The 11,695-nt window shown below is 36.7% G+C and overlaps 2 protein-coding genes across 3 annotated transcripts in view; one reads left to right on the top strand and one right to left on the bottom strand.

Moving 5' to 3' along the window:
* tmem168b (transmembrane protein 168b) overlaps positions 1-2,231 on the top strand; it is a 7,560-nt gene extending 5,329 nt beyond the window's left edge. Inside the window, exon 4 of the mRNA XM_081355982.1 lies at positions 166-2,231. Coding sequence (XP_081212108.1) covers positions 166-713 — 548 coding nt within the window. The 3' untranslated portion in view covers positions 714-2,231. The remainder of the gene's footprint in view (positions 1-165) is intronic.
* A 348-nt stretch (positions 2,232-2,579) lies between these two features.
* znf277 (zinc finger protein 277) lies at positions 2,580-11,656 on the bottom strand. Of its 2 annotated transcripts, none has more exons than XM_081356236.1 (12): positions 11,602-11,656; positions 10,553-10,763; positions 10,348-10,436; positions 8,955-9,037; positions 6,442-6,533; positions 5,320-5,430; positions 4,616-4,748; positions 4,460-4,527; positions 4,279-4,375; positions 4,161-4,203; positions 3,889-4,063; positions 2,580-3,036 (listed from the first exon to the last, which is right to left on the bottom strand). In XM_081356236.1, the coding sequence occupies exons 1-12, from the start codon at positions 11,633-11,635 to the stop codon at positions 2,850-2,852; spliced, it is 1,323 nt and encodes a 440-aa protein (XP_081212362.1). In that variant the 5' UTR covers positions 11,636-11,656; the 3' UTR covers positions 2,580-2,849. The 2 variants fall into 2 exon arrangements, with proteins under 2 accessions (XP_081212362.1, XP_081212363.1); XM_081356237.1 differs by lacking the exon at positions 11,602-11,656 and adding an exon at positions 10,887-11,325 and having other exon boundaries at positions 2,712-3,036.
* Positions 11,657-11,695: the final 39 nt, after the last annotated feature.

The raw sequence follows: 11,695 nt of genomic DNA, 5'->3' as shown, positions 1-11,695 counted from the left end.
TTGAGAAATATGATGTGGATGTTAATTTCACATTAAGTCACTTATTAGTAAAATTTGCATACTATTTACATAATATATACATACATTCAAAAAGATAATATATGGAGTTCAGCCAAACTCTGATGACATTGTAAAGACATTTTTCCCCCCTTTTTATTTAATCAGGTGGCGACGTTTTGCGTCTAGATGAGATTGTGCAGCTTTGGAGGGAGAAGAACGCCGGATCCTGTTCCCGCCTAATCATTATTCTCGACACCGACAACTCACTCCCCTGGGTGAAGGAGGTGCAGAAAATCGAGGGACTTTATGTTGCGGTTCAAGGGGCAGTGCTCTCTAGCCCCACAGACCTGGAGATCCAGGACACGCCTCAGCTCGGGGACTTCACCTGTCAGTGGGTCGACTTTAACTGCAACCCTGACAGCATTGTTCGGTGGTCCAATCGTGGGCGGTCCGTCCGAGCTGCCTATGGCATCTCCAGACTCTGGAGTGACTACAAGCTTCACCTGCCCTCTGATAGCGACGTCACCAGGCACTGGAGACTCTACTTCCCTCGCTTGACTTACCCTGTGGTTCAGCTCGCCCACTGGTGCGGCGGGTTGAACCTGTTTTGGGTTTGCGGCTACTGTGTTCGGCTGCTCCGAAGGATCAAACTCACATGGTTCCCGCCTGCGGTGCTTGATACGGGCCAGGGTTTCAAGCTGGTTAAATCGTAAAACAGGACTGAGAGTGTGACGATACTGTAAGCAGACATGGTCAGGTGACGCTCGCCTACGGCAGCTTTAAGTTGTATGGACCAGAGCAGCAATTTATAAAATCTCAGGTGTGAAAAGACTCCACGTGTGTGTTTGTGAGGGTAAGAATAGCAAAAAATTGGCCGACTTAATTTACAAGAATCAAGTCATTTTGGTTTCTGAACAAATTCATCAGTCTGCAAGGGTGAAACTAATCATGTCTGGGTCATAGATCATCTCATTATCAGACGTAAGATATTATATTTTGCATAAAGAAATACTTTTGAATGAATTGACATTGAAATAATACTTTTACCGAACTGAAAATTTTTTTTTATGTAATTTGAAAAATGTATTTGATTTAAAAAAAATTATAATTAAAAAATGTTTATATTATATAAAATATCCAACCTACACAAAATTGTTTATTACAGTAAAAAAAAATGATAAATGAAAAATGTCACTGCCATAATACAATTGTTTTTATATAATGCAAATTTTTATTTAAAATGTATTTAAAATAGTTTAAATTATATTATTTACAATTATTCAACATATACTAAGATTATTACAGGAAAAAAATGCAATGAGAATTATTACAAAATAAAACAAATGAGGATTTCTATCCTTAATTTTCATGAAAAATAAATAAAAATGAATGATCCTAAAATAGGCTTGAATTTCTTTATGCAAAATTATAATTTCCTTTTGATAATGGGGTTAAGTTTGACCTAGAGATGCTTTTTATGAGATCCACATATTCTTATGCAATACGTTACTGATTGGCTTAACAGCTTTGCACCCAAGTACCATTTCAGCTGTTACAGCTTTAAGCTTACTGATTTTTTTTTTTACTCCCACTGCCATTTTATCACTTCTCATTATAACTTGTTTTCAAATTAGCTTTAAAACGTCCAAATTCTGAATGTATCAGCACTGAAGAGTTGAATGCAGCGTTTGTAAAGCGTCAGAAGGAGAACCTATCGAAGAGTGCCTCTTCTTAACTGCACTACTAGACAAAGCACAGCCTTATATTTGGCGTCTATACAATGGACGTAGTGTGCGTTTAACACTATAACCCACACATTCAGATCTGTCTATTGGAGAAGTGTATTTGTATTGATGTATTTATACAAAACAAGATTTTCTACTGCCCTTTATAAATTGAAACATTTATATTTTGTATACTTTGGTTGGTCTTATTTAACTAATATTGTGTGTTGCTAGCATTTATAGCAGTTCTATTACGACAAGACAGGTAACGTTCTGAAGTGCCTTGTGTAAGATTAGTCCTCACCAAAACGAGTGAAATATGCAATATTTATTGATTTAAGACCTATGAAAAGGTTTAAGCGTTGTGGATTTTTTTTTAAAGAAACCTGCGAATGACTTCAGCAAAGAATGAACGAGATGCTGGGATGATTTCAATGATTGTTTGCGTGTATGAAATCAGACATGAGAATGAGTTTGATATGAATAAAAGAGATGCTCTTTTACTGCAACCATGTATGGAACTGTTTTTATTCTTCCGACAGATATATATATATATATATATATATATATATATATATATATATATATATATATATATATATAAAAACTATAAAATGCAGATTCACTAAAGGTGCTGTCAAATTTACCATTGTTTGGCGAATATGCAATCGTGAATTTAACGCGAGGGCGAAAGATTTCCTCGCGCAGATTTCGCAACGGGTTCAAGTTAAACGCTGATTCATATTAATATACGTTATATATATACAGTGTGTTTGAAAGTATATTAAACTATACTCTGATATTTTGTATGCTGATATTGTAAATTAATGCTCTATAATTTGATTTAATGTTTTTGAATATCTGCTGACTATTCTTAATAACAATTTAGCATCATTAGTGTTAATGGAGATTACAGTTTGCATAATGTGATGTCAACCAAGATATTTTCAAATTCTTTTGATTAGGGTTCCCAATGATCCACTGATGGCATATGTAAATAAATAGTTTATTTGACTTCATTTTCATGATGTGAGCATTGAACATTAAACCCATTTGAATAGAACTGAATAATCACACCATTAAACATATTCATTTTTACATCGAAAACAATCGATTCTCTCCTCTTCAGCTGGAGCCGCCCCTGTCTTTGAGAAGTTTACCAAGCACACTATTCTGTTTTAAGACCTTCAGGTTTGAAATGTCTTCAGCAATAACAGGAACTTCAGAGGTGTGATTTGGATCCTCAGATTCGCTCTCGCTGTCCGACAGAGCTGTAAGAAGTGCGTCGTTCTCGTACGTAGGGAAGTAGTATCTGGAAAAACAGCACATATTTTAAAGAGACCATATTATGCCCTTTTACAATGTCTTGATTTTGTTTTTGGGGTCTACTAGAATAGTTTTTTATGCTTGAATGTAAAAAAACACATTATTTTTCATATATTTTACATTGTTGCAGCACCTCTGTTCTCAGTCTGTCAGTAACGTTCAGTTAAGTTCCTGCCTCTATGGAGCCCCTCCTTCTGAAAAGCTCAGTGAGCTCTGATTGGTCGGATGGATCAGTGTGTTGTGATTGGTCAACCGCTTAATGCGTGTTTCGTAAATGTAACGCCCCTAACAATAACCGCGAGTTTCAACACACTACTAACATAACTCAACCAGGCCTCGCCTATTTTGCGTATTATATAAATGAGTAATATTGTCACATGTTCATTCCCAGAAGAAAACTCAAGACTACAATGGAGGCGTTTCAGGAAGTTCAGAAACAGTGCACACTAATTTAGAGAATAACTTCCTTTGGAGTGACTTTATGCTTTGTAACCTTGTGGATCTTTTTCATGCTCAAACAGCAACATTACACACTAAAGAAAGCTGAAAATAGAAAAAAGCATAATAGAGGACTTATTATAAATACTTTTTTTTAACTTTTAAAGTATAAGAGTAAGTGCTCATCCTGATGTTCTAAGCCAATTTAAAATATAAAACAATTTAGTTTTTAAATTACAGATATAATTAATTTCAATTCCACAGTCTTTATTGACTAATATAATAAAAATATAATCTAAAATAAATTATATAAATATTTTTAGTATTTTATATTACTTAATAATACAAACAAATAATATAAAATACCAAAGACAGGGTCATGTGAAGAAGTGATACTTACTGCGGTTGGTCCCAGTGCGAGACCTCAGGCAGCTGCATCACATGACCTTTGTTAACAAGGTGTTGCACTAGTTCCTCTTTGCTCTCAAACTTCTCCTGACAGCAGTAGCAGCGGCACTGGTGAAGCTCACGGCGGATGTAATTCACTAGTTTGACTTGCTGATAAAACTTTAGGTCTGGACAAACGATGCAAATGACATTAAAGACCTTCTGTGTGCTCATGGGTTCTTCTCAAAAACAGGCCTACATCTCCGTTCATGCGATTATACTCACTTAAGTCTGTTTTTAACTTGTGCAGGTCAAATTCATGAGTCTCCTGGAAAAAAAATGTAAAAATGAATAAAATATAATACGTTTAGAAGCACTCAAATATATAAATGGTATCATTTACCTCCATGTGTGTGTACATTTTCTCCATCGTCTCCGCTTGCTGCTCACAAAACAGACACACGGCACACACGGGATGGGCCTGCCAGTCCGACCAATCGCTGCGGAGATTGCAGAATATCAGGAGTGAGAATAAAACTGAAAATGTGACCTCTGAAGATCAAGTAAAAAGATGAAGGTCTTACTCATCTTCATCTTCAAACATCTCCCTGTCATCTTCAGACTGCACCTCCTCCCATGTCTTCCCCAACTCCTGTAATAGTGTAAACAGGGTGAAATAGATTTCATACTGAGGATTTATTTGTTCAGGTGAGATAATTCAAACCAATACACGGACATACCAGGTAATTGATGATGTAGAAGCGGTCGTAGTCGTTATTTCTGGCGTTAATTCGTCGATGCTGCTTTTTCCTCATGTGATCTTTCAAGGTGGTTTTGTCTCTGAATGTCTTCTCACAGTACAGACACTGCATGCTATGTAAAATAATGTTAATATGAATGTATAGTTTCAGTGCTTATTTTGATTTCCTAAGCCAATTTAAAATATACAATTATTTAGTTTGTAAACTAAAATGATACAATATTTAAGTAAATGGTTTTAGTTATCGAAAACATTATGCTTGAAAGTGCCTAAATGTTATATGGGACAACGGACCAAACTAAATTGCTTGAAAACTACTAAGAATTAATCAATAAAATGAACAACAGGAGATATTCAGTCATTGGAAAACTACAAAACTTTAAATATACAATATAAAATTAATATATAGAAATATATATTTAAAAAGATACATATACATACACTGTGTAAAATAACTTGCATTATGCCTTTAAAATGTTACATTTTTGCATCTTCTCTGTATTTATATGTCACTGACCCAAAAACTAACCCAACTTGGTGACTTGGGATTAATGCAATGACAGCAAGCACCAAAAGAGGGCGTTCATACCTTCTCCATCTCCATTTTAAATTTTTTAATTTGTGATAATAATAGTTTGATATATATATATATATATATATTGGATAAAATCTTAAAACACTGACTTCTCCAGTTTTAACTCCAGAGTGTGGAGGAACTCTGTGCAGTAGACGATGTTGTCAGGCAGGCCGATGCTGAACGAGTGTTCTTTAGCCATGTGGTTCAGCAGTGAAGACCTGCAGTGACAGAACAGGGTTCAAATACAGCACTTTCATTTAATATGCAGTTCTGTTTGATGCTGCGAGTTGCAAAAAACTCATCCTAAAATAATAAAGCAAACATAGCAGTTTTCTATCTAGATGAGCGTCAGAGTGGAGGAACGAAGAACGAAACTGCATTCATGAATTTTGCTTAGCTCACTCTGACTCTGCAAGGTAATCTGTCTAGGCCGTTTAGTTAAATTAGCTGATTAATATTCATGTGCAAAGTCTTCATCTTGAAATGATTAGATTTAGATTCTCCTGCGCAAATTGAGTTGCATGTCCTTGCAGATGCTTCATGGCAAATGTATTATAGTGTATAAAATTGTTATTTAAATATATATTCAACTTTTTTTATTTTAAATTGCATATGTATATACAATGTATATGTATATATATAAAATTTAAGAATATTTTATTTTAATAAATAATTGATATTTATAAATAATAATTATTAAATAAATCAAGAGATTGAATCTGTTGTAAGGTCATGTCCAAGAGGACAAAACTCAAATGTCAATAATTTCACTTCAATTATGATTACAAATTAAATGTATAGATCCTAGAAGGAATGAATCAGAAATGAGTTTTAAATGCAACTGACAGTGGTCGGTTACATCATTTAATATCAGCAGGATGTGTATGTGTGTTTGTGTGTGTGTGTGTCTGACCCAGAGACCTTATTCACAGCAGCGCCATCTTTGATTTTTAATGGAAATGAAAGCGAGGCTGTGAGGGACAGACATTCCCAGACACAATGCTTTTAAATTGTTCTGCTAATGAAACACTGCGAAAATATCTTTCTAAGGAACTTCAGTAGACAAAACACTCGAGCTTTGGAAAATGATAAGTGATTTAGGAGCTTTATACAGGTTTTTACAGTGGATGGATGCCACTAAAAACACAGCAAGTCTATCCCTCACAGCCTCGCTTTCAAACCCGTCATGGCGCTGCTCTGAATAAGGTCTATTCAGAAGCAATAGTCACCTGTTTCCAGTAAACTCCTCACTGCAGAACACACATGTGCGATGAAACGTTGTATCGTCCCGCTCTTTTTGCTGCTGCTCCAGAACTTTCTCCTATCAAAACATATCAAACTTCAACACAGACTTATCTAGCATTAGAAGCATTAGAATTTGGTTACATAATAGTGAGCCTATAAAGAAAATTCATAATTGGCATGAATCTCAGTGTGGTGTGTTTTTATCATTTTGCGTTTCTGAAAACCCGCTGGTCGATTGCCATAATCATCGATAATTATCGCAGACGCAATCTGCAAGTGATTGGTGTTTGATAAACAGTGCTAATCTTCTCGGCTCGAGAATTTATCGACGTGCAGCGTGTCACCGAATGATTGAGAAAGGTCACAGCTGCACTGTTAAACAGCTGGTCGCCACACTGCAGAGCGACTGCAGAGGTTGCCTAGCAACCACAATCGCAGATTTTTTGCCAGAGATGAAATGTGTGTATGATGAGTATGTTGACTCATAATATCTCTGCAAAAACAATCTGTATGGGGGGGGAGTGGGGATTTTCACTGAACACTGTCAGGTACTTTCAGGTACAGTACATAACCACTGGATTTCTGCTGCATTACTTTTGTTATACAATAATATTGTGGTTTTGAATCGTTGCAACATGAAATCAGAATGGATGCTTTATACATGATAAATTTCCAAGTGATATATCAGTTTGCATTATTCATAAGCTTTTAAAACAAAAATAAGTTTGTTTCAATAATGTTTTAACAAAATGCAATAACATTTTCAAGCTATTAAGTAATAGGATTTGTGGGTAGAAAAAAATATTAAAGTCCCCCTGTTGTCAATAATTTTATCCCTTCAAACTCACCAAAATTGCATATTTAAACGTTTTTTCCTTGAAAAAAAAAAAACTTTATGCCTTAAAATAACTTGAATGTAAAGGCCTGTTCACACTGGGACGAATTTTGCGCGTGATATTCGCCGACGTTTAACGCCTCGTGACTAAACAAAGGACGCCAATGTGAGTGTGCACACCGACGCAAAAAACGCCACTCGTAAAAGCGTCATTTTTTAAAAAACGCCTCGGGTTCGTTTTTTTGGTTTGACGCGCCGCGTCAAAAACTATCCGACCAATGAGATTGCCGCTTTTGCTCACGTGTCTGGAGCTTCTGAAGTTACAGTAAAACACAACTTGGGGGCGCTCAAACACAAAACGGTCTTGCCGAGCACACATACGTAACGGCGAAGAAGATATACGCCAAGTAGCGTCTACACTGCCGGGAAGAAATAAGACGAGGAAGATGCAAGGCAAGATGATTGTAGAGATGCTGGTCTCGTTGGTGTCGGAACATAAATAACTATGACAAACACGACAGCGACTACAAAAATCTTGATAAAAGAGAACTGTTATGGAGTGGTATTAAGCGCCATCTAATGTCAGGGAATGAATTTGCATGTTCACTCGGCTCATCGTCAGCGAAAATCGCTTGGGTGTGAACACAAAAACGCGTTGAAAAACGCTGGCGAATAACGCGCGCCGATATTCGTCCCGGTGTGTACGGGCCTTAACTCTACACCCTTGCCTCATTTAGTATACGTGGTTCTATGAATATGCAAATTGGCCCCGCCTCCACTCACTCACGCCAGCTCAGAGATTCATTGATGTTGATGATGGTCACAAGTTGATGTGATTGGTTACAAGATAGTTTGTGACGTCAGAAACACCAGCGATTTCAAACCGAAGCACAAATGTAAAATTTAAATTACATAATCTTCTTTGAGGCTACGTTTACACGTGGGTGGCTATTTTCATAAACGGACATTTCACCCCTCTTCGTTTTCAAAAATAACATCGTGCACACGAACCTGTGTATATGCTGTCAAGAGCATGCCAAACCTGTAGGTGGCAGTGTATCGAGAAGCTCAAGCCCACCTTAGCCAATCAGAATCCCGAAAATAGTCACATTCTGTGACGTCGCTACCTAAAACTCCGGTTTTCTCTGTTTACATGCAAACGTGCAAACAAAGATTTTCAAAATCTCCACTCTGGCCAGAGTTTTTAGAAAGAATCGGTTTCATTGGCGAATCCTCCGTTTGCGTGTAAACGAAGGGCGCAAACGAAGGGAAATGTCTCAGTTTTTCAAAATAACCATGTACGTGTAAACGGGGCCTAAGATGAATACATTCAGATTTATATTAATAAATATCCTACGCCCGTTATATACTACTATCAGTACATCAGCATTTTTCAATAATATTTTTACCATAAAATTATTACGATAAAATAAATAAATAAAATAACCCTTTTAATTTAAAATTTAAATGAAAAAACACAAAGACTAATCATCTGATAGTGTCGCCCATATTCTAGGGTTTCTGTATATTAGTCCGACTGGAATCTGTGCTGCTGCTGTAGGATCAGTTTTGAATATCCATAAGCTAATGTCACACAGGGTTGGAGCTGATCCCAGAGCAGCACTCCTGACCGCAGGTCCTTGTCTTTTTACAGACACTCACCAGTCGTCTCTGTTGTAGCTGCTCTCTAAGGATTCTGTCCTCTGGCAGCGCATCACATAACAGGAAGTAGAGCTCTTGTTGTTCTAAAATGACACAAAGCAGCTTTTTGGTTATTAGAGTCCAGTGTAAAAAGGACACAAGACTTTAGGCATCACATTTAAATCATACAATTTAAAGGGGTATTTCTCAGACCAGTGTTATTTTAGAATTATTTATGAACTGTTATAGTATTTATTAATATTTTAAATTTACTTTTATTTTTAGATTTTTTTATTTTTAGATTTTCAAGTGATCTTGTTATGCACTTAGTTTAGTTTTTTCTTTTTAGTCCAAATTCATTTTTATTTCACTTTTAGTTTTAGTAATTTAAGTACTTAAAGGGATGGTTCGGAGTAAAATCAACCTAGGTTCCTTTGCACCATGACCTCGAGCCAAACACCCCCCCAAAAGCCTTTTCCCCCTTGGTCGAACATTATTAAGGTTAGAGCTTATTTAGAGTTATCAGCCGAATGGCTTAGTGCAGACGCTAATGGATCCAAGGATGTATCTCGTAAACTACCCCACTAATAATGCCCGCAATGGTACCAAACTTCTACAGTAGTACAAATAGATTCTGTACTCATAAAACAAGGCATTGGAAAGTTTGTAAGTACATCAGGAGTTTATTTAAATAAAACTTGCCTGATGGCTAATGCTATCGCTAACCCGGTCATCGAGGTCACTTCCGTGATTTGGGAAAAGCATGTAAAAATCCTGGCAGAAAGCCATCCAATATTTTTTTATTATTTTTTCCAAAGTGTTGACAAATTATTGTTAACTAATAATTGTTGCAAACTGGTACTACCAACAAAATATTAGTGCATTCCTGGAACTGGGCGTCGTTACACTACATCCTTATGCATCGCTCTCTGACAGGACTTTTACAGGCTTTTCCCAAACCACTGAAGTGACCTCGACGTCCGGGTTAGCGATAGCATAAGCCATCAGGCATGTGCTATTTAAATAAACTCTTGATCTACTTACAAACTTTCCAATGCCTCGTTTTATGAGTACAGAACCTATTTGTACTACTGTAGAAGTTTGGTACCATTCTGGGCATTATTAGTGGGGTAATTTACAAGATACAACCTTGGATCCATTAGCGCCTGCTCTAAGCCATTCGGCTGATATCTCTAAATAAGCTCTAACTTTAATAATGTTCGACCAAGCGAAAAAAGGCTTCTAGGGGGGTGTTTGGCTCGAGGTCATGGTGCAAAGGACCCTAGGTTGATTTTACTCCGAACCATCCCTTAAAGTTAACTTAAGTTTAAGATTTATTGTAAATTCTATAGCAACTAACTAATATGCAAAATAAAATGCAAATACAAAATTGTTTAGCTCAAATGTTTCTTACCTTCAGGACCTTCAGAATTGGTCTTGATAACACTGCAGAAATCTGTGATGGGTTGTTCTGTGAACCGTTTCTTCCAGTACAACATATACCTGCAACAAATCAATAAAAAAGGATTCATTATTTTGTGTTATTTGTATTGTACCGGTCTAACATCTCTTGAGAGAAATGCTGAGACATGTAGGTTACAAATCACGTAAAGTCTCACCGTGGAAAGTCTGCGATGAGTTTGACATCAGCAATAACCAGTTTGTGATCCAACACCATGTGCTTAAGAAGTTGGTCTTTTTCAGGAGAGGGAAAAGAGTCGGAACAGAGCACGCAGGTCACCGGATGGCCATCGCTGGAGGCGGCGAGACAAGCGCTACCACACAGCTGCTCAGGGAAACAAAGCGGCTCTAGTATGCAATCCTGCTCACCTAGAAATGAGAGAAAACACTTAACGCATCTTAATACATTCATTAAATATGATGCGCAAATATATTTGTGTTTTATAAACGACTGAAGCCTATGAATTAATTCGAGAAACCCTTGTCTCGTACATCAGGACCTCACATGTTGCCATCACACAAACAAGCAGCTGATTCACACAAAATGAAGGTCTGAGTGACTCATGTAAACAACAGCAGGTTATTCTCTAAAAACCTGATACATTTGTGCTCCTAAGTGCACTTAATGAGTTGTTTTGCCTATTCGAAGTGAACTTTTGCAGTGACAGATTAAAGGGATGTCTGATCATCTATTAGAAAGATAGTTCATCCATAACAACTCAACCACCCACTCCCTGCTGGGGGAAAACAGCTTAATCTAGTCTAAGATGGTCTACTGGTTTGAGCTGGACTGCCTAACCAGTCAGACTGGTCTGTTGCTGATTGTAAAGCGTTTTTGGCTGCTTTCCATCTAGAAGACCAGATTTGCAGAGCTGGGAGACATATATAAACTAGCTTTGACCATGGCTTTGACGAGTAAACCACCAATCCAGATGAGTATTACAAAATGACAAGTTATTATCCGGTGTCCTTTTAAAAAACTAAACAAAAAAACAACCTCATCATTCACATGTGCCATGAAAAACAGACGACAAACTTACATTACGGTAATAATCATTTATATGCAGACTTGTTATAACTAACATTTACAATAGGTAGCTAGCGGCATGTTTAGTAAAATCAAAATTGAGCTTTTTAAAAATGTAAACATTAAAATAAACGCAAACAAAGCAATATAATGCCAATATATTTAATTTGGTTAACCAACCTGTCAAATTAGTGTTGTGCATCTGAGCTGCCATTTTTTTAAGTCACGTGACCTGATAGATGGCTCATTGACCAATCAGAGTTAAACCCTAGCT

This window comes from Scardinius erythrophthalmus (genome assembly GCF_964197995.2).
Source record: "Scardinius erythrophthalmus genome assembly, chromosome: 24".
Taxonomy (NCBI): domain Eukaryota; kingdom Metazoa; phylum Chordata; class Actinopteri; order Cypriniformes; family Leuciscidae; genus Scardinius; species Scardinius erythrophthalmus.
This window is presented reverse-complemented; position numbering and strand designations above follow the sequence as displayed.